Source organism: Lithobates pipiens, unplaced genomic scaffold (genome assembly GCF_037356315.1).
Source record: "Lithobates pipiens isolate NorthernLeopardFrog02 unplaced genomic scaffold, aLitPip1_a1.2 Scaffold_18, whole genome shotgun sequence".
NCBI classification, from domain to species: domain Eukaryota; kingdom Metazoa; phylum Chordata; class Amphibia; order Anura; family Ranidae; genus Lithobates; species Lithobates pipiens.
Genome location: NW_027507758.1, coordinates 106,588,974 through 106,616,491, shown reverse-complemented (window position 1 = coordinate 106,616,491; position 27,518 = coordinate 106,588,974). Strand labels below are relative to the sequence as shown.

At 43.5% G+C, this 27,518-nt stretch overlaps 1 protein-coding gene across 2 annotated transcripts in view; it reads left to right on the top strand.

Annotated features, from left to right (window-relative positions):
* Positions 1–27,518, top strand: part of UGP2 (UDP-glucose pyrophosphorylase 2) — a 150,873-nt gene that overhangs the window by 45,829 nt on the left and 77,526 nt on the right. For both annotated transcript variants that reach the window (XM_077485977.1, XM_077485976.1), the window contains exons 2-3: positions 8,311–8,438; positions 22,019–22,126. In XM_077485977.1, the coding sequence (XP_077342103.1) occupies positions 8,325–8,438; positions 22,019–22,126 (222 nt within the window). In that variant the 5' untranslated portion in view covers positions 8,311–8,324. The remainder of the gene's footprint in view (positions 1–8,310; positions 8,439–22,018; positions 22,127–27,518) is intronic.

Sequence of the window (27,518 nt, the reverse complement as noted above, 5' to 3'; positions counted from 1 at the left end):
ATGATGCCGTTCCCCACTGATTCCTGGGAAGACTCTTAACAAAGCTCCCAGGGGGCTTTGCGAGGCCGGGGAAAGGCGATAAACACGCCTACTCCCACGGGAGGAGAACCCGGAAGTCAGGAAACTAATTACTACTAAAAGGTAATTACGGCATTATTATTTTTTTTTTTTAAAGGTCATTTGAGCATCTATGGTCCTTAGGGAATTAAATTATATCAACTTGAAAAATTGAGTACAAGACCGCTTTAAGAAGCATGTGCCTGTAGACAAGTTTAGGTTTTCATATACACACTTCATTAGTGATTTAGAATTATTGAATTAGAATTTTTGTTTGAAATTCTACCCATCAATGGCCAGCTTGCTGTATTTTTCGCTCCATAAGATGCAAAAATATGGGGCGAATACTGACAGTACCCAAACACCAACCCCCCCCCCCTGCTGCCGCTGACATATTGGTACCGGCAGGAGAGCGGAGGACAGACATCCCAAGCCCTCATGAGCGCTGGGCGATCTCCTGACTGGGCCTTTCTCGAAGACTGAGCGGCCAAATGGAGTACGGCCGCTCGGGCTGCTCTGACTTCTGTCAGACGGATGTGATGCTATTTTGGTTTAGAATAATTTTATTTTTCCCCTTAGATGTGTTATGGTCAGGTGCGTCTTATGGAGCGAAAAATATGGTAACAGTCATGCTGCCTCTCACACTAAAAATATACAGCCATGAAACTCAAATTAAAAGATGTGCACTACTTTTTTCCTAGAAGGAATTCAAGACCATACATAGATTTTTCAGGATACTGTGTTAAGGCCTACTTGGTATGTACAGAGGCTAAATCTTCACTTTGTGTAGAAGTCCACTTTGCAACTTTAAACCCTATGTCACAGGGATAACATTAGGTGAATAAAAAAAAATTAACAGTGCTGCACCCCCCCCCCCCCCCCCCAAACATGAGCATGCACTAATGTGTATATACACACACACACTCACACACACACACTTTGCTTGCTGCCCTAGCCAATGGTCCAATAACGCATGAAGCCAATTACTTACATGTACTATACACAATAACTGTAGGAATAGCTTTTGTTTCTGATTAGGCACATTCCTTTGGATGGAAGTTGTGTTTTAGATTAAGTATTTGCAGGAGAGCGAGATCATATTCTATGTAAAGCATATGTTGGATGCTGAGTGCAGGTCTGGAATGTACATAGTCAGGCTGCTACCTCTAGGGATTCTTCGGATGTAGAAAACCTGCTTACCTCCCCAGCTGGTCCCCAAGCTTATTTTCCTCTTACATAATGGCTAAATTGAAAAGTTGAAGCATTAATATGTTAGCTGAGCGGAAGATGAGCACTGTTGCTCTCAGTCTCTTCTGTGATTCCTCACCACTTATGAAACCCCAAGGTTTATTAGTGTGGGGTTACTACAGCACCTCTAGTGTAGCTGTTGGCTGAATAGTAATGTGGTGGGTTGGTGACTGGCACTTATCATGGCACATTTTAGCTAAGCAAGTGTGGCTTAGAATATTCATCCTCTCCAGATTGTGGTCAGGAATCCAGGAAAGTCACAAAATGCATTTAGTGCCGGTTCACACTGGACATGTGGTGTGCAATTCAGTGCAATGTGATTTTTTTTTTTTTTTTTTTGTCAAACAATTCATTTGAATGGGCAGAAATTGACTGGATAACACCAAAAGTTGTGCATGTACTGCTTTTAAAAACGCATCGGATTGCATGGTAGTGCAGTACCATGCAATGCAGTACAGGCAGACACATGTTTGCGATCTACATTTGGGTTGTCTTTGGAATTACATTGACACCCACAGCAGATCGCATATCCAGTGCATTTTGAAAGCATTATGGGAAGCGTGCACGGAGTACAGGTTTCCCATACAGCCTTCTGGCGTGAACAGGCCCTTTATTCCAGGTCTGAAAAAAAACATCCATTACTATAGTGAAAATGGATTATGAAACATTTTAGTATTCCTACAGTTTATATAAAGTAGAAAATGCATTTTAAATGTTTAGAAGAACTTTTTATATACACATCTATATTGCTAATCACTCCTGTGTGGGTTTTTTTTTTATTTATTTTTTCTGATAGTCCTAATTTCTTGATCTTTCCAGTTAATTTTCCATCTCCGACCCTTGTGACTTAATGTGAAATGGCATCTATTTCTTACAACAGATTGATGCACTGCAATCAAAGTGAGAGCTGGAGAGCCAAAGCGGAGAGTCGATGACTGACAGTCACTGCTTTCTGCTCAGAGCGGAGGAGAGAACTGAGCGATTAGCTGTGTTTGATCACTTCAGCTGTCAGTGCAGAGGCAACAGTTCTTCCTAGAAACATTCTTGTTATCTGCTTATTTAACACACCCTATGAGGGATTGTAAAACTGTATTAGGTGTCTTATTGGAAATGGATAGTGTGATATATTCTGTTGGTGTCACCTGGTGCGGTAAAACATGGTATAAACCCCCCTCCAATAATTAAGGGTGATCTCTGCAGACTGTGATGTAAGGGGGGAACCTGATATGAGAGGGTCTCTGGGTTGCCTCCAGTCAACAGAGATCCCTTTTAAACCCGTGTGCCAGACAATAAGTATTCCTAGAAGGGGGCAGGTCAGTTATGGCAGCCCCCTTGCAGAGTCTTTTACCATATATTACCAGTTGCCCCCCAGTATGTGAGAGCATTACCCTTCCTTCCATGGGACTACAAATCCCAGCATTGCAGTACCCCACTCAATATGACTGAGCATAACTGCGCTGCAGGAAAGCACATCCTCTCTCCCTGGCTGTTGCAGTGCCACACAAACACTGCCACTGCAAAAGTTTGTGCCCCACTTTCTCCTTACAGAACAGGGACGTGTCCTCAGTCCCGATTCCCAGCAGGTACCCCTATCTGCAGGACGGAAGCCGGAAGGTGTGACACTCAGAGGTGGAGCAGGGAGGAGGATGTTGCATCCTTTTTTGCCGCGGCCTGTGCTTGCACTTGATTAGTTGCTAGGATGCTAGGCGTTCTTAGCAACCAATAATTTTCACACCAGTGGACAGCAAGCAGCAGTGCCAGGAGGAAGTTTTTGGGTGGCTGGGCCTATATTAAGGCAGGGGCCTGGAGCTGCAGCTCCAACAGCCCCTACGTTAATCTGGCTCCGATGGGGGAGACACAATTGCGGTCAGATATCACTTCCTACTTGATGGTGTCACCCCCCCCCCCCCCCACACACACACACACACAATAACGACTCCACTGATATATTCATGCATAAGCAGTGTTATTGTAAACTATCCCATCTGGTTGCTTCCTTTTTTACCTTCTTGAGTATGCATTTTTCAACAGATTACTGGATGGTCTCTCCATATAACACCATACTCCCAAAAATCCTTATTAATCTGTTCAGTGGTTTGTCCAATTACCATGCTTTGATTTCATCCTTTTCTTTAACGTCTGGTAGCTATCTGAAATAACCGCAATCGTTCATATTTCACACTCCTTTTTTTATTTTATTATATATATATATATATATATATATATATATATATATATATATATATTATATATTATATTTATTTTATTTTTTATTTATTTTTTATTCTTCCCCCCACATATGGATACCTGTACACATAAGCACCAGACTTGGTTGTCTTGCTGTTGTGATTGTGGTCTGTGCAATTCTAATTTAAATGTCAATCTGAAACGAATTCTGCTGCCTGCATTCAGTTCACCAAACAAGTAATTTCCTTATCACCGTGGCTGACACTTGTGTGCTCAATACTCACCTTGTCAGTGTCCACAGGGACTACAAAAACCAATAGAGACTTTAACTGCCTGCTAGATTGACAAGTCTGATGTATCGCCAGTAAGTTCAGTTCTGTACAGACCGCGTAACAATGGTAAGGCTCTTCTGGCTGTGCTGACTGTACAGCATTTTCATTTATATCTCGGCCATCCAATCTATTTGTAAAGGGCTTCATTCCTTCCACTATTTTAGGATTTTCTGTAATTGGCAGACAAAGAATAAACGGCTCAGTTGAAGTAGATTATTATTATTATTTTTTATTATTTCTGCTGAAACATTGAGAAAAGCACATACTCGCCACCCTTTATGTAGTTCTATTTTGCTGCATAGCATAAGCAGCGTTGAGTTTTTCTGCAGATTGAGTCAAGATTAAAGGTGCTGTGTCCATCAGTGAACGAAAGAGAAAATAGGATTTTTGTACTCACCATAAAATCCTTTTCTCTGAAGTTCATTGACTGACACAGCACGCACCCCTCCTGTTTGTACTGCTTTTTGACAAACTGAGCTGCTGGTAGCAGAGTGAGGGGTTATAGCCAGTAGGACCGCCCCCTGGGCAGTACTGTACAGTTTTGCTGTTTTTATTTGTTCTGTCTAGTCCTCTCCTAAAGGTGGCCATATAACCCTAAGGTCAAGATTAAAGGTGCTGTGTCCATCAATGAACTTCAAAGAGAAGGATATTATGGGGAGTACAAAAATCCTATTTTATTATTTTTTATATATATATATATATATATAATTTTTTTTTTTTTTTTTTAAGATAGGTTGCCAAGTTATTCCTCAGCTCTCCCAATTGCTTGGCTTGGGACTGGCATGCGGAATGTGATAACACATGTGGATGCTCATCGGGCTACTAAAATATACACTCACCAGCCACCTTGCTAGTACCAGGTTGGACCCCCTTTTGCCATCAGAACTGCCTTAATTCTTCATGGCATAGATTCAACAGGGTGTTAATAGCATCACGCAGTTGCTGTAGATTAATCGGCTGCACGTCCATGATGCAAATCTCCCATTCCACCATATTCAAAAGGTGCTCTATTGGATCTGGTGATTATGGAGGCCATTGGAGTACAGTGAACTCATTGTCATGTTCAATAAACTAGTTTTAGATGTTTTGAGCTTTGTGATATAGTGCTGCTGGAAGTAGCCATCAGAAGACGGGTACAATGTAGTCGTAAAAGGATGGACATGGTCAGCAACAATACTCAGGTAGGCTGTGGCATTTAAATGATGGTATTAAAGCGGGAGTCCACCGGGACTCCGCGTTTTTATTTTATTTTTTTTTTTTTTTTTTTTTTTTTAAGCCAGCAGCTACAAATACTGCAGCTGCTGACTTTTAAAATAGTGACACTTACCTGTCCAGCGCGCCCGCGATGTCGGCACCCGAAGCCGATCGCTAGGTTGTCTGTCGGGTCCTGCCGCCGCCATCTTGGGTATGGGAATCAGGAAATGGAGCCTTTCGGCTTCATTTCCCGGTTCCCTACTGCGCATGCGCGAATTGCGCTGCGCAATAAGGACGCTCCCCGCTGCCTCTGGGAGCTGTGTGTTTCCCAGCAGGCAGCGGGGCACTTGCGGGAAGGGGCGGGCACTTGCGGAAAGGGGCGTAAGTTACGCCCCTTTCCGCAGAGAGCTGTCCCGGAAGTGGGTGCAGTTACCTGGATTATCCAGGTAACTGCACCCCCTCCCCCCTGAAAGGTGCCGATTGTGGCACCGGAGGGGGGGAGGGTTCCGATGAGCGGAAGGTCCACTTTAGGGTGGACCTCCGCTTTAAGGGGCCCAAAGTGTGCCAAGAAAATATGCAGTTTCTTTTGTGCAGTAGCGCTCCTTTGTCAAGCTTGACAAGGCGCGCCTGTCCATTCCACTGACTATGCAGGCTCAGAAACGGCGTTACAATCCCTTCCGGTGACGTCAGACACTGCTGCGGCCCACGAGCGCCTCAGACCTCTCCTCTGTATTACCATCTGAGCCACAGAGCTGACGGACGGCATTCTATGGGTTCCTGTGTGACACAGCCTGTTGAACCAGCGAGCAAGGAAATGCACCACTGCAGGATTTTCCTCATGTTTATGTAGCCTTGCAAGATTTGAAAGCAACCTTTTTTTTGTGTATGTGTGCACTTTTCTCTGTAGGAAGGAGGGTATGAATAAAACCATATATAAATATTATTTAACATGTGAACAGTAAACTTCTAATAGCATCATATAGACATATCGCAGTGGAGTGTAAAGAGTCAAGCTCCTAGAGGCATTAGCTAATATTGGGGTTTAAGAGATGTGGCATGTCAGATAGCTTTCGTCTATGGTCCACTGAGATGCAGAAAAGGGGCCTACAAGGGAAGAGGTGTGTGGTGTGTGGTGTGTGTGGGTTTTTTTTTTTTTTTACTGTTCAACTGGAAATGCATTGAAACATTTAATGAATTCCACAAAGAAGCTTTATAACTAGGAACACATGGTCATAAGAATCTATGTATACAGCACTGAGATGATACTTTGCTATCTCAGCACAATTGCACAATTTCTGTGAATGCGTGTGCTGTGTAAATGCCAGTCACAAGCTACGTTGTCTAAGCCTAGGTTTCCACTATTGCGACATGAAAGTCATACGATTTTTTTTTTGCCCACGATTTTGATGCGGCTTGAAGCAATGCCTGTGTTTTCTTGAGGTCTATGGACGTCAAGTCGCATCAAAGTGGGACCAAAGTAGTGCAGGGGCTACTTTGAAGTCGCACAGATATGAACGGTACTCATTGGAAATCATGGGGTACGACTTGTCATGCGACTTTGCAGTCCCAAGTCGCACAAGTGGAAACGTAGCCGTGAAATATTGTAGTAGCCCAGGTAAACAGAATATTTAAACTGTAAACTGATATAAATGGGTCATTTGCAATGTGAACTGAAACTAAACCTGTCCGTACAGTAGTAGATTTTCAAACAAACATTTGTACAAAAGTCTGTACTAAGGTTGCACTGTTACCGAGCATTTGCACAAGTACTTGTGCAATTGCTCCTATGATTGACCCGGTACCTGGGCAGTCAGGGGTGATCGGTGCGGCGGGGGGGGGGGGGGGGGGGATGTTGCCAGCACCAATCTCCCTGTATAGATTTCAATAAAGCAGCTGGCAGCGACCTCTCCTACTTTGCGGCTTTCAGCTGCTTTATTGAAATCTATAAAGGAAGATCGGTGCTTGTAACTCCTTCCACTGCCAAACCAATCACCCCTGACTGTCCCCTGTGTCCTCCCCCAGGCCCACCTCTGTGTGGATCCCCCCTGTGTGGGCCCCCCCCCCCCGGTCCCCCTCTGTGTGGCTCCTCTCCCCAGGCCCCCCGTCTGTGTAGCTCCCCCCCAGTCCCCCCTCTGTGTGTCTGTCTGAAAATTCTCAGTACATTTGTTGACTAGACAGATGTCGTTCAATGGTACTTCAAAATGATTTTTGCTTTTAACATTTGATTTTTGAAACAAATGGCCTTTCCCGAACAAAAACAACTTTCACTGTAAGAAATGAATTTGCTCGAGAAAAAGTTTCCATCTTTCTTTGAATTTTCTCGTCTCTGTGGTTGAAAATAAAAGTTGGTGTGACCCCCACAAAAGGGGAAAAGTGAATTGAAACTAAACATTTTCTATTGAAATTCTGCTAGTGTATGGCTAACTGAAGGGCTTTTGTAGAAAAGCTGGGAAGAAATAAATGGCACAAATATAGCTCTTTCACACACAATAGATTTCCTTTCTGTTCCATTTTTTTTTTTTCATTGACTGAAAGCTAAAACCTGGTAAGTCGCCAGGGGCAATTACGCTACTTTTGCTTATGTTTTCAATGCTCCAATTTTTACAAATCATATGCCAAGGGTTTTTTTTTTTTTATCTTAAAAAAACTTTATTGAACATAAGTAAAATGGGCATTACAAGGTCCAGAGCAAGACAAGTTTAGACAGGATTCAAAGAACGTCTTCATCTTTGATTGAATGGACACATTCAAAATATAATCTCCAACATTGAATATGAAAGTAGGACAACTAAGCATCTATACCAACAATAAAAAATAAAAATAAAAAAGGGTCCTTGTTGATATGCCAAGTTTAACACATCCTATATTCAGACCTTCAGCCCAGTAAACGCTTTTTTTTTTTTTTTTTTTTCCAATGCAGGCTGGGCAGGTGATCCTTTGTTCCTCTATGGCCACCCATGGCTAGCAGAGGCGACCATGTATAGGTATGGAGGTGTTGGGTTAGTTAGACCCATGATATTTTAAATGCAAAGTGTTGCTTTAAAATGAGAGCCAGAAAATGTTCTATTTTTATTTGTGTCCTCCTTGACTACCAAAAAAATACCAAAGTCCCAAATATTTGCCCATTGTGTTTCTTTACGGGTAGCAATATAAGATGACTGCCTAAGGTAAAATCTAGAGAAAAAACAAATTCAACTAGTTAGCAGTTTTGTGGGTTATGTGTCTTTTTATAGTAGATTGTTATTGAACATTGTGGTAACAAGCCTAAACAATTTCCATTTTATTTTTTTAGATTTAAGTAAAGCAATGTCTGGTGGAGAGATGTCACAGTTCCAGGAAGCCATCAGACAAGAACTAGAGGAGGCCATGAAGTCTGACCTGGAAAAGATATTGTCTACTGCGCCTGAGGCTGAACTACAGGTAATGGTGCAGCAATCTGGTTCCTTTTTTAAAATATATAATTTGTAGCTTCTTCTTTTTACCAATTCAACCTACTAGATCCTGGAGATTCCTGTCAAATTGCATGAAAAGTCACACCAATGTGAACAGGGGCTGAAATCTGTAGGTTACTTATAACATTTCACTCTGTGAAAACTATTTTCTGGTTTATTGCATTCAGGGAACTTTTATTTCCCAATGTATGGATTCTGTTGGGGAAAAAATACACCCTGACCTGGGTGCTGCTTTGCATATTTGCTAACTACTTTATAGGAGTATAGAACAGAGTATCCTCTCCTTTGCTGGGCTCCTACAGATCATCGACCAAATGTAAATTGGGGCTTTTTTGTTTTTGTTTTTTTGCTTCTCCCCCCCCCCCCCCCCCCCCTACATATACCGTGCCATGAAAAAGTATTAAAGTATTCATACCTCTTGAAATTTTCCATGTTTTGTCATGTTACAAGCAAAAACATACAGAAAAGGAAAAAAATGGTTCAAGAAACAACCAAGCAATATATCAATAGCAGCAGTCTAGATTGGATGATATTTGATAAAAAAAAAAATATATATATATATATATTAAAAATTAATAGTCCCAACAATCGATGAAGGGGGTCAGTTATTTTACCAGCGGCAGCTCCATTGGGAGTTGAAGCAAACTCTAAGAAAACAAGTGGCAAAAGAACAAGGTGGACCAAACTAAGTGCATGTGGTGAACAATTTATTTAGAAGTAAAAAAAGGCCAAATGGCTACTCGCATAACATTTGTGAGAATCCAACAAATAAACTGATGGTAGTAGAGTCCATGGTCACTGTACAGTCCAGGGTAACATTGATGAGGGTGTCCCAGCGGCGTCCTGGTGAACTACAAGAGATGGAACTGCGGAGCGGCCTGGATGACTAGTCTGGTAACTCTGCAGGGTGGCGTACGTTCTCAGAGATGCCCGGAAACCTGAACTGGAAGAGCGTACCAGCGCGGAATGCAAGCTCTATGAGGTCCTTGAAAGTGACCATGGACTCTAGTACCATCAGTTTATTTGCTTGATTCTCACTAATATTATGGGAGTAGCCATTTGGCCTTTTTTTACTTCTAAATAAATTGTTCACCACACGCTGCACTTAGTTTGGCGCGCCTTGTTCTTCCACTTCTTCTACAAGCAAAAACTTAAATGTATTTTGTTGGGCTTTTATATGATGGACCAACACAAAGTGGCACATAATTGTGAAGTGGAAGGAAAATGATAAATGAGTTTCAACATTTTTTACAAATATGTGAAAAGTGTACCATTTCTTTTGTCCAACTGTACCTTTTATGTATAGGGTTCCCAGGGGTCCATTTATGTTGGATTATTTTAAACCTCTTTTTTTTTTTTTTTTTTTTTATGGATTGTTTTTGTTTTTGAATTTTTGGACACTCTTTCTCTTCTAACATGGTTACATAGTAGATGAGGTTGAAAAAAGACACCAGTCCATCAAGTCCAACCTATGACCTATTTTGTCATTTTCCAAACCATTGTATTATGTTATAGGTCACCATTGGCTGTCTGGCATGTTGTGAATGGCTTGTTTGCTACACAGCCTGTCATAGGAGGAAACTACATTATGTGTGTTCCTCATGTTGTGACATTATGTACTTTATGCATAATGATCTAGCAATTATGAAATTTGTGAGGGTGTCCTGCTGTTGTCGTTAGCTGACTGTCTCCTTCCCTGTGCTCTCCTGCATGGTCATCCAGCAGTGGTTTCTGGATCTGTGTTGGTGGGTGACGGGTCGGAGATTTATGTGGCTTGTGTTGTATGACATGTTAGTATGGAAAGGCAAGGAGCATAAGCTCTCATTAGCGCGATGGGAGTGTATTTCTAATTGATTTATTGGTAATTGTTCAATTGCTTAATTGCCAAACCATGCTCGCTTGTATCATTCATATATACAGTATCTCACAAAAGTGAGTACACCCCTTAAATTTTTGTAAATATTTTTTATCTTTTCATGTGACAACACTGAAGAAATTACACTTTGCTACAATGTAAAGTAGTGAGTATACAGTTTATATAACAGTGTACATTTGCTGTCCCCTCAAAATAACTCAATACACAGCCATTAATGTCTAAACCACTGGCAACAAAAGTGAGTACACCCCTAAGTGAAAATGTCCAAATTGGACCCAATGTGCTATTTTCCCTCCCCGGTGTCATGTGAGTCATTAGTGTTACAAAGTCTCAGGTGTGCATGGGGAGCAGGTGCGTTAAATTTGGTGTTTATTGCTCTCACATACTGGTCACTGGAAGTTTAAAATGGTACCTCATGGCAAAGAACTGAGGATCTGAAAAAAAAAATTGTTGCTCTTCATAAAGATGGCCTAGGCCAGTGATGGTGAACCTTGGCACCCCAGATGTTTTGGAACTACATTTCCCATGATGCTCAACTACACTGCAGAGTGGATGAGCATAATGGGAAATGTAGTTCCAAAACATCTGGGGTGCCAAGGTTAGCCATCACTAGCCTAGGCTATAAGAAGATTGCCAAGACCCTGAAACTGAGCTGTAGCACGTTGGGCAAGACCATACAGCAGTTTAACAGGACAGGTTCCACTCAGAACAGGCCTTGCCATGGTCGACCAAAGAAGTATAGAGCCATGTGCTCAGCGTCATATCCAGAGGTTGTCTTTGGGAAATAGACGTAGAAGTGCTGCCAGCATTGCTGCAGTTCAAGGGGTGGGGGGTCAGCCTGTCAGTGCTCAGTCCATACGCCACACACTGCATCAAATTGGTCTGCATGGCTCTCTTCCCAGAAGGAATCTTCTGAAGATGAATCGCAAGAAAGGCTGCAAACAGTTTGCTAAAGACAAGCAGACTAAGGACATGGATTACTGGAACCTTGCCCTGTGGTCTGAAGAGACCAAGATAAACTTATTTGGTTCAATTGGTGTCAAGCTTGTATGGCGGCAACCAGGTGAGGAGTATGAAGACAAGTGTGTCTTGCCTACAGTCAAGCATGGTGGTGGGAGTGTCATGGTTTGGGGCTGCATAAGTGCTGCCGGCACTGGGGAGCTACAGTTCATTGCGGGAACCATGAATGCCAACATGTACTGTGACATACTGAAGCAGAGCATGATCCCCTCCCTTCAGAGACTGGGCCACAGGGCAGTATTCCAACATAATGACCCCAAACACACCTCCAAGACGAACGGTGCCTTGCTAAATAAGCTGAGGGTAAAGGTGATCCACTGGTCAAGCATGTCTTCAGACCTAAACCCTATTGAGCATCTGTGAGGCATCATCAAACAGAAGGTGGAGGAGCGCAAGGTCTCTAACATCCACCAGCTCTGTGATGTCATCATGGAGGAGTGGAAGAGGACTCCAGTGGCAGCCTGTGAAGCTCTGGTGAACTCTGCTAAGAGGGTTAAGGCAGTGCTGGAAAATGGTGGCCACACAAAATATTGACATTTTGGAAATGTTTTACTTGGGTGTACTCACTTTTGTTGCCAGCGTTTTAGATATTAATGGCTGTGTTATTTTGAGGGGACACCAAATTTACACTGTTATACAAGCTGTACACTCACTACTTTACATTGTAGCAAAGTGTAATTTCTTCAGTGTTGTCACATAAAAAGATATAATAAAATATTTATAAAAATGTGAGGGCTGTAATCACTTTTGTGAGATACTGTATATTTTATGCAATGTATGTGTGGTATGAGATTTTAAATAAGTGCTGACTTTAGCGCGAAACGCCTTACCATTTACGTTCCTGTCATACCTGTGATGTGACTTCAATAAAGATACCAAGGAGTGCAGCAATATTCCAGATTTTTCATGTTACTAACATTCAGAACTACAATGCATCAGCACCAGTAAGTAATGCAGCTCCTATTCAAATACATGAACGTAGCTGCTCAAAGAAGTAACAACATAGTATAGGTATTTGTAAACTCGATCCATGCACAATCCCAATCAAGGGCAGAGAACAAATATACAGTATCTAGCATCTGCAGTTCACAATTAAACTTGTTTCTCCCAGCTCATGGTTCTCTGTGCCACAGAAGGACAGCATTGTATCTGGTTGCACGCTATTGTTCAGTCGGACATGCAGTAAACAATGCAGTCGTGGAAGGTATAAACAGATAGTGGGTTTTTCTTGGCATCATTCATTGCGTCATACGTCATCAGAATGTTACAGCTCTCTCTGGCCCCTCTGTGGGCCGGCATGACAGCTGGAGTTTATTCACACTATCAATAGCAGAGGTTATGCTGATCAGAACAGCCACTCCTTCGGGTTTTAGGTGCAATGAAGCTTTTTTTTTTTTTTTTTTTTTTTTTATGTTTGATTAATACGTATGCTAAATTTGCACGTCTTATTTGTGTTTCCTTTATTTCCTGTGCAGTTTTTTAGCTAATCCTGAGCTAATATATTTATGCCGGTGTTTAAACTTTACAATCTAGTATTGTATAAAAGATCAGCTAGGTGTAAAGAATTTTATGTGGCCGATATCTTATCTCAACAAGCAAGAAGACAGAGGGGCTTGCGTTATAATTAGGGACGCTCTCTAGTGGCTAATGTACAATTCCCCTATGTAGATTAAATATGGAAGGAAACGTGTTCCATCAATACATTTTTCCAAATAAGTAAATGTAACTAAGCACCCAGTCCTTAAATAACCGTGGTTTATCTTGGTGAGTACTCTCATTTTGAGTCTTGCCAGTTACTGATATTACGGGTCTCCCTTACCCCTCCTAATCCAGATCTAGCAATACTAAATTTGGGTATTGAAAGATTCCCACCATTTTGTCGCACAATAGTAACACTTGTTTTTGACAATTAGATTTGATTTAGATCGCCTTGTTCTAAGTATCCTAACTCCCAACTTATCAGAGGCAATTGAGATCATATGCACCCATTATGTCTACGAATGTCTCATAGCCAATCAAAAAGGCAATAGAGCAAATATTTATTCGAAATAGAAATTCTGGTGTGATAGGTTCAATTAAGCTTACTTTCTGAGTTCTAGACCTTTTCTCATGATTCAAACCACTTTAGACTTCTTCTACCAGATCATGTGTACTTTCTTTCTAGCTTATGTCAGACCTCTTTGTGTTATTTTCAGATATTGTAATTTTATTTCATACTTGTGTGGCTAGGTAAAGAGCTTCCATATTTGTATCCTGATTTTCATGGTTGTACCTCTTTTTGAAAAACGTAATAAAAAATGGGGGGGGAGGCAGTTACCACCTGACTTTTGAAAACACGCTTCAGTGTTCTTGTATGCAGCGTCAAACATGGCTAAAGGCTGAATACTGCATGTAATAAAGTGAAGCTGAACTGTCAAATATGTGCATACACAATAAACTTCTTTTGCATGATGGGTGGGAGGCCTGCATATACCTCCCCCTTCACTTTTTCTAAGGCTCACCATTGGCCTAATACTCTGTTAAGCTCTTAACAGGAGGCAGAAAGGGTCAAGGCCGATCTTCTAACCGAGAGAAATAAGTAAAGTCTAAAGCTTCTGGGAGTCCTGAAGACCATCTTGGCCTTGGGCAGACCATGCATTGATAAACTGCCATTTTACCAAAGTTCTAGGTATGGCCCCCAAATGGTTTTGTGCTGGGGAGCATTGCTGAATTTTTTTATTAATTTTTTTTTCAATTATTGAGAAATGCATTTAACATTCAGGGTTTTTCATAACAGGATACTTACCCTTGGGTAAGTGCATAGTTGCCAACATTGTCAAAACACTTTTTTGATGGAGTCGTCTTATAATTGGGGGATGGGGCATTTGTAGGCATGGTGTAGTGTGGGGGACATGACACAATGAAAAATGGGCATAGTTTAAACTAAATATTTGGAGTGGCTTAAAGAGGGTGTGGTTAGTCTGAGATGAACGAGGGATGGAGGGGGGGAGAGAGAGAAAATAGGAGATGGGGAGGGAGAAGGATGGAGGGACAGCAGGCCCAGATCCTACACCACAATAGCAATATGTGTATTCCAGCAAGTTTAACAATCGACAGATAAAGATACTCCGAATACCTGGTGTTAGCGCTTCAATCATCACTGCACCATGGTTGATATGGTGTCAGGATGATTGAAGCGTGTTATTTCTATTATTACATTGTAATATAAAATGAAATCAACTCCCCATAATGCAGAAACAGTGGGAGCCCTTGGCGTGTCACTTGCCACATTGCCTGCCACTTGATGCAACTTGTCACTTGCCATGTCCCTTGTCACCAGATGCAGTTTGTCACCAAATGCAGCACCTCACTTGTCGCCAGGGGCTGGCACTGCTGATTTGATATTCGCTGTCATTTTACAGAGAAGACCAGCTTGTGGAGCCCAAGGGGAATAAACAAGAGGCTGAGCCCGGATGGCTGCCAAAAGAAATGGAGCATCTGCCAACCCCCCCCCCCCCCCCCGGCGGCCTTTTCCACAACAGGTCATGGACCGACAGCAGGCCACAGGGGGGGGGGGGGGTTTGGGGCAGCTCCATTTATATTGGCAGTGACCCAGGCTCCGCCTTTTGTTTCTTCCCCTCTGCCTCCACGAGAGCTGGTCTTCTGCAAAATGACAGCGGAGATCAAATCACCAGTGTCGGCCCTGGACTTCTAGCAGTGGCTCTGGCGATACTGCGGGAATCGGGACAAAACCAATTTCCCGTGATTTTTCCCAGGACAAGGGTCTGAATACCGGGAAAATTGGGACTGTTGGCATGTATGTAAGTGTGATGGGGCACACAATTCTTGCTTGTAGACCAGGGGTCTCAAACTGGCGGCCCTCCAGCTGCTGCAAAACTACAAGCCCCATCATGCCTTTGCCTGTGGTAATCATGCTTGTAACTGTCACACTTGCAATGCCTCATGGGACTTGTAGTTTCACAACAGCTGGAGGGCCGTCAGTTTGAGACCCCTGTTGTAGACCATTGGAGAGATTGGCTCATCTGTGGTTAATAGTGTAGTCATGGATTTTTTTATTTTTTTGGAAAAGGAATGCAAAGCTTGATATATCCCAAGAATCCTACGTGACTGGGGTGCTTTAAAGAAAACATCTCTGTGCTTCTCTAAATAAAATGTCTATCTGCTTGGCTCAAATCAGACTTCTAACAGAGCAGTCCCTGTTTTTTGTAGGAAAAATAGAATATACAGGGCATTCTGTGGTTTACTGTAGGTTGTGTTTATTTAAATTTTTTTATTTTTTTTTATTTTTTTTAAGTAATACAGGTCTATGATCTGCTGTGATCATTAATTCTCTAAAGGGCCATGTGGGTGGTGAGGACAAAACAAATGTAGAACTTTCTCATCACACATAGTGATTGACCGCGATGAGGTCATCACTGCTGCTTCAGGATTACTTCTCTGCTCTGGCGATCTCTCTGGGGATGTGGGAGATTTTAGATTTTAAGTGGTGGTTGGTAAAACAAAAGAAAAGCTGGTCTGCTTTTTGTTAGATACGCACACTTTTTATTTATTCAATTTGTCTGCTACATTAAAAATTCTTCACATGCAAAAGTATGAAAATGGTTGTCCTAATAACGAGTATTTTTTTCAAGAACGTTCTTCTTTATTGTGTTCTCCTAGATAAATAGACCCCGACAATTTCAGTTTTTAATAAACAGTGGCTACTCACTTTACTGCTCTTTTCGTTGAGTTGGTGGAATATGGACTATGATAACCCTTATAATAGCATCCAGGGAGACTGGCAGAGAGGAAATTCAGTTCCCCCCCCAGCCCGGGTAGATGTACCTTAGCCAGGGTGCGATTGTGCGACCTGAGCAATGCAATCCTTGGCATCCTGGGAAACAGGCTCTACCCTCTTCTCACGTTATCCACATCAGGAGCGCAGCCAGGGGCAAGCTTTGTCTCCAGCAGGGCACAGTGCATGCTGTGCCCGCAGGACCTTGGCTCAGCAGTTTACAACTTGCTGCTGGTTCCTGCTCTTTGTGCTGCTTTCCTGATCTTCTGGTCTTTACAGGAAAGGGGTAACTGTGGACAGTGCAGTCTCATGCTCGTCTGTTAGCATGGAGATGGGGTAGGAAAGGAGGGAAGGAGGACCAAGGGGAGTGCTTTGCCATCCTTATCAAGGGGGATCTGTTTCTATGGATACACACAGTGTGGGGAGGCACAAATCTAGTCCCTGCATGCATGGGTAGCTCCATAGGACACTTCAAAAGAAACGAGCCACTCTGAAACTGGAAAATTTGGGCAGTGGTTATGTCATCAGCGTAAGGCTACTTTCACACTGGGGCTCCGCCGCTCATTTTTAGCAGCGCTTTACCGTCGTTTAGCTACACTTTTTGGCTGCTAGCGAGTTGCTTTTAACCCATGCTAGAGGCAGAAGAAAGGGTTAAAACCGCCTATGTTGCAGCGCTTCCAAATCGCTTCTCTGCTCATGCATTTCAATGGGCAGGGGTGGTTTAGGAGCCCTGTACACAGCACCCTCAAACTGTACTTTTTTCCCCATTCCCTAAGCGCACCACCCAAGTGTGAAAGCACTCTGGCTTTCACACTGGGTTCGCATGGGAGGCGGTTTTCAGGTGCTTTACAGGCGCTATTTTTAGCGCTAAAACGCCTGAAAACTGCCTTCAGTGTAAAAGTAGCCTAAACTGGAACATAGGCTCAGATTTAAAGATAAAGCTGCATACTCAGCAAGTCCACTTCTGAAAGTGCTTAAGAACTGAGGGTATAATTTATTATTATTATTCAGGATTTATGTAGCACCAACAGTTTACACAACCCGTTACAATATAAAAGAGAGACAGTACAGTTACAATAAAATAAAAGCGTGTTAAGAGGGACCTGCTCACAAGAGCTTACAATCTAAGAGTTTTTTTATCATATTTAATAAAATTCTTTTCTTTTATACTATACAATTCTTTCATCTTTATAGCACCGCAATAATCCCACCCTTCTCTTTCTCTTTCTATTTTGACATAATTGGGATGAGGTGCGCTGTCAAATTTTTGCCCGTCCTAGTTTCTTCCATTCCTTTACAATCTAAGAGTGTGGCAAGTGGTACATAAGATTAGAACTGTGGAGGATGAGCTGATGGAAGTGATAAAAAGATTGGTTGAAGGCATTTATAATATAACTTTAACTATAAGGCTGGGTTCACACTGCTGCGGGGGGAGATCCGGATGTGATTCGCACCGCAAATCACATCCGATCTCCGTAGCGCTGCGAGTTCAGCCATACAGATAGTATGGCTGAACTCGCAGCGGTCCCGCAGCAAACTCGCACGGGACCCTTTTTTTCGTCCGCAACAGAATCGGATCGCATGGGCGTTCACACCATGCGATCCGATTCTTGTGCGAGTCGGCAGATCGCACTGCGATATGCGATCGGATCTGGGGGTGTCATTAACATATCATTGACACTCCCAGCCGTTCGCATAGGGCAGTGTGAACTGCCGGCGGGAGTCGTGCGATGCGGGAAAACGCCGCGGATTTGCGGCGTTCCCGCATCGCAGCGGTGTGAACCCGGCCTAAATTTAAAATAGTATTAGGCTGGGTTCACACTGCTGCGGGGGGAGATCCGGATGTGATTCGCACCGCAAATCACATCCGATCTCCGTAGCGCTGCGAGTTCAGCCATACAGATAGTATGGCTGAACTCGCAGCGGTCCCGCAGCAAACTCGCACGGGACCCTTTTTTTCGTCCGCAACAGAATCGGATCGCATGGGCGTTCACACCATGCGATCCGATTCTTGTGCGAGTCGGCAGATCGCACTGCGATATGCGATCGGATCTGGGGGTGTCATTAACATATCATTGACACTCCCAGCCGTTCGCATAGGGCAGTGTGAACTGCCGGCGGGAGTCGTGCGATGCGGGAAAACGCCGCGGATTTGCGGCGTTCCCGCATCGCAGCGGTGTGAACCCGGCCTAAATTTAAAATAGTATTAGGCTGGGTTCACACTGCTGCGGGGGGAGATCCGGATGTGATTCGCACCGCAAATCACATCCGATCTCCGTAGCGCTGCGAGTTCAGCCATACAGATAGTATGGCTGAACTCGCAGCGGTCCCGCAGCAAACTCGCACGGGACCCTTTTTTTCGTCCGCAACAGAATCGGATCGCATGGGCGTTCACACCATGCGATCCGATTCTTGTGCGAGTCGGCAGATCGCACTGCGATATGCGATCGGATCTGGGGGTGTCATTAACATATCATTGACACTCCCAGCCGTTCGCATAGGGCAGTGTGAACTGCCGGCGGGAGTCGTGCGATGCGGGAAAACGCTGCGGATTTGCGGCGTTCCCGCATCGCAGCGGTGTGAACCCGGCCTAAATTTAAAATAGTATTAGGCTGGGTTCACACTGCTGCGGGGGGAGATCCGGATGTGATTCGCACCGCAAATCACATCCGATCTCCGTAGCGCTGCGAGTTCAGCCATACAGATAGTATGGCTGAACTCGCAGCGGTCCCGCAGCAAACTCGCACGGGACCCTTTTTTTCGTCCGCAACAGAATCGGATCGCATGGGCGTTCACACCATGCGATCCGATTCTTGTGCGAGTCGGCAGATCGCACTGCGATATGCGATCGGATCTGGGCGTGTCATTAACATATCATTGACACTCCCAGCCGTTCGCATAGGGCAGTGTGAACTGCCGGCGGGAGTCGTGCGATGCGGGAAAACGCCGCGGATTCGCGGCGTTCCCGCATCGCAGCGGTGTGAACCTGGCCTTGGTGTGAACCGCGGCGTTTTCCCGCATCGCACGACTCCCGCCGGCAGTTCACACTGCCCTATGCGAACGGCTGGGAGTGTCAATGATATGTTAATGACACCCCCAGATCCGATCGCATATCGCAGTGCGATCTGCCGACTCGCACAAGAATCGGATCGCATGGTGTGAACGCCCATGCGATCCGATTCTGTTGCGGACGAAAAAAAGGGTCCCGTGCGAGTTTGCTGCGGGACCGCTGCGAGTTCAGCCATACTATCTGTATGGCTGAACTCGCAGCGCTACGGAGATCGGATGTGATTTGCGGTGCGAATCACATCCGAAACTCCCCCCGCAGCAGTGTGAACCCAGCCTTAAAGCAAACATCATTTTTTTTTTTTTTTCCAATTGCAGCTTACCAGTTCTTAGATGTGATGGCTGCATTCATTTTTAGGGTTTATTTCTTCGGTTTTCATCTGGTGATCCAGCCAGTAAGTCTGTTTTTTCAAAAAAACAAGCTCTCCAGAAGAATTAGTCACAGATGAGACAAACATTTTAACACTTGCAGGGGTGCTGCTCCTTTTTACCCCCCAAAAGCAAAAAAAAAAAAAAAAAACTACTGTAACTGCTAATAACGTAATAGCTGGAGTTTGGCTTCCGTTTGTTAGTGTATTTAAATTTGCTAGTACATCTGACACTCCATAGATGCCCCTGTGCTCCTTCATCCAGAGTGGGGGAACTCTAATACAGGAGGTGTGTTGCTGGCCAGATCACCAGGTGAAAACCGAGGGGAAAATAGTCTAAGACTAGAAAATTGATGCGGCCACCACATCTAACCATCTAATGATTGGTAAGCTGCAAGATATGACATTCTTTAAAAAAAATTTGGGGGTTAATACCTCTCTAAGCCAGAGATACACAGCATACTAAAGCTCATTTGGTTGTACTTCTCTTGTGGATCACAGGAGCGCAGTTTGTTCTGCACTCCTGTGACACCTTTTGAGCAGACAGGGTGCTGAAGCCCGCTGTTGGCTGATGTCACAGAGCTGGTTCAGGCCGGGACAAGATCGCGATAATAAAATCATCAGGATCTGCCCACAACCCTGGCTCAGCTTCTAAGCAAGCCACGAAAACCTCAGCCAGCCGCTCCCTCCACAGCCCAGTGCTCCAGTGAGCTTGGGGGGGCCCGCGCCGCAGAGAAGACAGTGGTGACTGACAGTTACTAGCTCCCTGCTTAGAGACCCACAGTGTGTTTCTATGTAGGCGCACAGCCCAGCATTTGAGAGAACCTGCACTTCTACCCCCATAGCAAGCGACTTGGCGGGGGGCACCTGCCCTCCCGCTGCTTGTAATTACAGCCAAGCAGCTACTTAGCCGCATCAGTTGTTATTACAAGAGAGCCGACCATCATCTCTAAAAATTGGTACCGGGGTGATGCCTGCAGCAGTCATCACTCCGGTACAACCACTTGAAACCAAATCGTGTAGAGGGACGTGATTTGGCCGCAAGTGGTTAAGGAAACAAATTTTGCTGCTTCGTGAAATATTTTAATTGAAATAAATTAAATCCAATTTCCTGTATACCCTTGACAGGGGAGGCAAAATAATAGATTTTATGGAAAAAAAAAAATCCCCCTGTCCTAAGAGAAGCTTGAAGAATGTCATTTCTGTCTTTCTTTCTGTCTTTCTTTCTTTCTTTCCTTCCTTCCTTCCTTCCTTCCTTCCTTCCTTCGTATCTGTTTACTCAGTGTAACCTCCTCTTTCACATTATGCAAAAATAAAATTGGGCTAACTTTTACTGTTGTGTGTTTGTTTTTTTGCCAAAAAACGCATTTGAAAAATCGCTGCGCAAAGCCCATGTGACATAAAAAGTTGCAAGGACCACCATTTATTGGGGGTTCTGAGTAATTTTCTAGGAAAAAAATTATGTTTACATGTAGGTGCGAAGTGCCATAATAGACCTGGGCTTGAAGTGGTTAAACCCTCCTATCTTGTATGGCCAAGGAAGCTGCTTCTGTTTGAACTGTAACTGCCATAATGCTGCTCATGTGATCAGTTATAACACCAGCCATTTTATGGTTTGACAGTTTGGTTGAGGACACAAGCAAATATGACAGCTAGCAATCCTGGCATTCCAGGAATCTAACTTTTTGAAACTGTTACGTAGATGGGTTTAGTTCAGCTTTAGGATTTACTGCTGTTCAGGGGCTCTGGGCTTTTGCAAGTTGGCAACCTCTAAGCAGAAACGGGAACAAATTGAGGAGGCAAATTGCAGCACGCGCAAATTTTTGGTATCATAATAATGTGCGATGTATGTTCTTGCTAAATGGGTAAAGTTTTGCTTTAAAATTTTTAAATAAAAAACAAAATTTGAGCTGGGCACACATCTGCAGTGTTTTCTTATCTCTCTTCAAAGCACTATGTCCCGTAGCTTTCTCCTGCTCTGTTCTTCTATTATCAGCCTGATAACTCCTGACAAGTTCTCCATCACATATGATAAAAGCAGCCTGAGTTTTGTGTTGGGGAGGATGCTAAAAATTAGCACAGCTCTGAACTATTCAACAATCCACTTGGAAAGTACCTATGAGGAGAAGGGGTGTGTGCCTTTCCTCCAATCAGCTGTCTTGGTTGTTTGCCCAGACTTCACTGCAGTGCTGAACAGGAAGAAAAATTCTCCTAAGATGATCTGAACATTCTAAACCGTATATAAAGCTGAAGACAGCAGATGTATATGTAAAACCTATGTAGAGAGAATTGTTTCATCCCTGTGTATAATCTGAGGCTGTTCACTTCACTGGGTATAGGAGAGGGTTTACATCCACTTTAACTAGTATGTAATTTACAATTGTTATTCCGTTTGCGGTCTTACCTGAAAAATTTCAATTGAGTATTTATTCTGTTTTTTTCAGCACACACAGAAAGACCTGGAAGGCTTCCAGAAATTATTTCACCGGTTTTTGCAAGAGAAGGGCCCTTCTGTGGACTGGGGTAAAATCCAGAGGCCTCCTGAGGATTCTGTAAGTTGGGCCTTTTTTCTCTTCTTTACAAAGTGTTAAGCAAAATATTTGTGCAAAGTTGCATGAGACAATACATCATTTACTTTTCTAACATGAAGGTATCCAATTATACTTTATATTGTTCTTGCTCAAGTTCCTTTGTCCTGCTTTTGTGTACTTTGGCATTACAAGTTCTGATGATGCAAAACTGAGTCTGTGTACTTTAGGTAACAAGGTGACTGGTTGAGAAATGCGACCCTGATGCCCGTGATGTATAGCAGTGTAACTGGAGAGTGAAAAATATATAATGCAGCACTCCATATGGGGTAAACTCTCGTTAGAGGCAGTTTGAGGTGGCCCATACTGGATCTATCTAATGTCATTGAAGTAGGGAACTCCATGGCAGCCTGGATACACAAAGGATGGGAGTTAAAACGTAGGGCCACCCTAAAATAAAAAAATTGCATTAATATTCTTGAAAAAGACACTTTTTTTTTAAACTTACCTGAAACATCTGTAGGCAGTCTTCCTAATCTGTTTCTTCCTATTCTTCTGCGCTTCCTCTTCGGCGAGCGGTCCCATTGCCTTCTGGGACATGTGTATGTGTCCCAGAAAACAATGGGGCCATTCACAAAGCGCCACGCAACTTGCACATGCGCAGTAGGAAACTGACTTCACTGCCTGCTTTCCTTCATTAAGATGGAGGCACCGGCAGCTGATCCGATGAACTGATCGGCCTCGGGGGGCCGACATCACTGGCTCACTGGACAGGTAAGTGTCCTTATTAAAAGTCAGCAGCTACAGTGTTTGCAGCTGCTGACTTTAAAAAAAAAAAAATAATTGTGGCCGGAACACCCCTTTAAATGACGCTGGCTGGTATTCAGCCCACAGAAGACTGGAAATACTGGTGGATAAAACAATTATTGCAGTGGACTACTATGAATGGAAGGGAAGTTTTGCAGCAAAAGCTCCCCATTTTTTGTCTTGGGTGAGGATTATTTTTTTATTTTTTTTGTAATATTTGGTTTACTTTTGACTTGACATGAGTCTAGGAGTGTAGCACTTGTTGCCTTTTCTTGCATATCGAAGGGGTTAACATTTGTAATTTGGTTTTCTCATCTCATCGGCAAAGTGTTGTGTTGCCTGGACACACCGGCTCTTTGCCACGTGATCAGCTGTCTCCAGTCACAGCTGATCACAGTGTAAATATGAAGTGCCAGTTAACGGCACTCCTCTACTTGCACTGACCGCGCGTGAGTAGAGGAGAGCCGGTAGGCGGCTCTCCTATCCGGGGGGGGGGGGGGTGTTGCGCATTGATTATCAGGGCAGTCCCATCAGTGCTGCATATTGGAGCCTCTTCAATAGTGTCCATCAGTGACGCCTCATCAGCGCACATCAGTGAAGGAGAAAAATGTACTTCTCTACAAAATTTTGTGACGTAAACCAAGAGAACCTCTTATTTTATTATTTTCCCAAAATGTTCAGTGTTTTTTCATTTGTTTAGCAAAAAATAAAAAAAAACTGTGGTAATTAAATACAACCAAAAGAAAGCTCTATCTGTTTAAAAAAAATGTATACACATTTTGTTTGTATGACAATTGCATGGTCATGCAAACTGTACCCAAAGTCCAACAGCTAAACAAATTGGCCAGGGCAGGAAGGGCGTAATGGTGCCCAGTATTGAAATGGTTAAAGAGGAAGTAAACCCTGATGGGTTTACTTCCTCTTTGATTCCCTGCAAAGGTAAAGCACTATGCGATATAGTAGTCCATTATGTGTCACTTACCTGACACAGGAGCCAGCGAAGTCACCGCTGTCCCCTGTAGTCCGGAGCATCCATCTTCTCGGTGGGTCTCGCTGCTCCGCCGCTGTCATTCGACGAAGCCGCGATGAAGTCACTCCCGCGCATGTGCACGGGAGCCGCCACTCGCGGCATATTGCCCTTGACAGCGGCGCCTATATTTTCCCGAATATCTCCTAAACCGTGTAGGTTTAGGAGCTATTTCTTGGACCTACAGGTAAGCCTTAATCTAAGCTTACCTGTAGGTCAAAGTGGTTTGTAAGGGTTTACAACCACTTTAAGGAAGTACTGCTATTGTAGCGACCAATTCATTTTACCCCACATAACTTCTAATGAGGAATCCGAGTCAACAAGGTTTCTTTATCCCTAGTTATAGTTTGGTATTCCAGGCCAACAGCTAAATGTACAGTTAAAATTCATATAATCGGGTTACTGTGCTACCTACCAAAGGATTAGTAATTCTGGCAAGACATAACCATACAGCTTTTATATTGAATATACTATTTGTGTAGTAGTGGACACACATCCCATTATGAGAAAAGATGCGTAAATACATTTATATGATATTTTTCATACTTTGTTCCAGTAATTATATTTCCACTGACTTTTAATCGGAGAGTATAAATGTCTGTGGTAACACAATGAACACCCAGGATCTAGTCGGCCTAATTGGTACCGAGGGTTTGGCAGTCCTTAGGTGTTTTCCTCTTTGTACCAGTAAATAGAAGTGATATGTGCAGAGACAAAATGAGAACAAGTTTTCATCTTCTAAAGCACAGTGCTGTGAATCCCCTCTTGTATAATAGTTGTGCTTGGACATGTCATCGTATGAGTGGCAGGATGCCAACCTGGCATAAACCCAGCGTGTAGCAGTGGAACACAGAAACACTGGGCCCTTTTTATAGGGGCACAAGCAGGCTTTTATATGCCTGAATCTGAAGATGTTTCAGTGAACCATGTCTGTGCTCTAGAAGGGACATTGGCAAGTGCAATTGCTATCCGCTTAAGTATAACGTGCATTTAAAAGAAGCATAACCTGCACATTACCATAGATTAAAATGGAAAATAAATAGTAACTGTAATTCTTAAAGCTAGAGTGTAGAGTGTTAAACACAAAATGCAGTATATTACAGTTTGCCGATCCTTAGTTGTGGTTGCTGCATTCGTTCTCCCCCCCCCCCCCCCCCAGTTTCACCAGGATTCCGCAAGTAATGCTGGCCATACACTATACGAAAAATCATCCAAAGGTGGGTCATTTGGCCAGTTGGTTCGCTTTTTGCCACAAAAACTAAGGACAAGTTTGGAAATTTTCTAACGAACGATAAATTGAAAGGTTAATGTGCTTCCTGTCCAAACTGTTTGCACTAGGTATATATAAAAAAAGAAGAAAAAATAGATTTATGTCTACTGAACGATTTATTGGTCATTGCATGATGGTACTAGCATTTGCTCACTGATTTTTCATATAGTGTATGTGGCCAGCATTAGTCTTTTACTAGACCGAGCTGTCCAGTAAAAGTGTCGGTTATAGGTATGAAAAGCCACAATGGTCAGCTTTTACTCATTCATGTACTTTTTTTTTTTTTTTTTTATCCCAAAAAGGAGGAAGGGGTTGAGAAATCTTTGCTTTATAAGTGTTAATTGGATTTCAACTTTAAGGCTCCTTTCACACTGATGCGGTATCGTTTGGCCGCACTGTGGGTGTAGTGCAGTGTACCCGTGCATTTGGTGCGCTGTGCTTTCGCTTTCCTTTTTCTTACGTCTTGCAGTTTTGGTGCATTTTCTGCAAGTTGTAGTATCCTAAAGTTTTTTTTGTTTCTTTAATACTGCTTAATTGAAAATTAGGCTTTGAAATGCATACAGGGAGCATGACATACCTGCTAAAGCCCGGTACACACGATGAGATTATCGGATGAATGATTGTCCTTTTTATTTTATTTTTATTTTTCTTGCTAATCTCAGATCGAAGCTGATGAGTTTACTAAAATCGCGTAAATTCGTGTACAACAGTTAATAAAAATTTGAAAGTGATGTCATGTGTTGTAATGCATTTGTATTGCCGTCCCGATTTGAATGAAAACTGTGCAATCTGGCATTGTATGAAAACCTTTTTCTCTTTCGTTCACGGACGGACACAGCTCCTTTAATTCTTGACCTTAGGGTTATCACTCCACTTCAGGAGAGGACTAGGCAGAACATGTAACACATGTAAAAACAGCAAGATTGCACAGCACCGCACAGGGGGCCTCGCTCTATAACCCCTCACTCTGCTTCCTGCAGCTCATTTTTTTTTTCTGCCTAGTGTAGGAGAAGGACCTGGCTCCCTGAGGGGACCATTGGTCCTAGGATTTATTTATTTTTTTAATTTTTTTTTCTCTACAGTTTTTGATCCTGTGATCTACTATCAACAGCCGGCTGGATGACAGGCTGGATAATATAGATCCTTGTAGTCTCCCCAGCCTGGCCATCGAGTGTGAGTAGTCCCTACGTGCTGGGTCGGCCACGACGTGCCCTTTCTGCTCCAGGGGTGGCCGGTGAGCTATATGCTCCGGGGCACACACATGACTAGGCTACTGCTGTCCGCGGTGAGAGTGTGCCATGGCCAGCAGCCACCCCCGTACTGCTCGGGTGATGGGTCTGTGGTGGCATGCGTCCATCAATCCCGACAGGAAGGGTAAGTACGGCTCTCCCTACCTCGGCAGGATAGAGCAGCTGGGTATTCCCTGGGAGGTCGACTAGGGGGTCTCTCATGCTCTCCCTTTCCCTTCCTTCCCCTGCTGGGGTGTATGTATCTAGGCGGGAGGTCCTCCGGGGGAAGCGCCATGCTTTGGCAGGGCTGCGCTGGCGGTTGGGGTCCGTTTTTTGTTTTTCTGCCCCTATTTAAAGCGCTGTGAGGTGCCTGAGTAAATTTTACCTCAGGAGATGCCGTGGCCATTTTCCTGTAGTCTTATGCAGTGTATGGCTGTTGGCCATTTTCTAGAAGGTTTGGTGGCAATTTTCTTGGTGATTTTTGTACTAAGGACGGCTGGCAGCCATTTTCTTGTAGGCCTCAGCGCGTTTTTACCACTAGTGCTGGGTCTGTGTACCTCAGACCTACAGATAGATGGTAGGGTCTGAATTTGGTGTAAACATGAAAGCATGGATCCATTCTGCCTTTTATGAACGGTTCAGGCTGGTGGTGTAATGGTGTGGATGATATTTTTTTGGCACACTTTGGGCCCCTTGGTACCAAATGAGCATTGTTTAAATGCCACGGTCTACCTGAGTATTGTTGCTGACCATGTCCATCCCCTTTATGACTACAGTGTACCCATCTTCTGATGGCTACTTCCAGCAGGATAATGCACCATGTCACAAAGCTCAAATCATCTCAACACTGGTTTCTCGAACATGACAATGCATTCACTGTACTCCAATGGCATCCACAGTCACCAGATCACAATCCAATAGAGCACCTTTGGGATGTAGTGGAACAGGAGATCCGCATTATGGATGTGCAGCCGACAAATCTGCAGAAACTGTGTGATGCTATCATATCACTATGGACCAAAATCTCTGGGGAATGTTTCCAACACCTTTTGTTGAATTTTTGCCATGACAAATTAAGGCAGT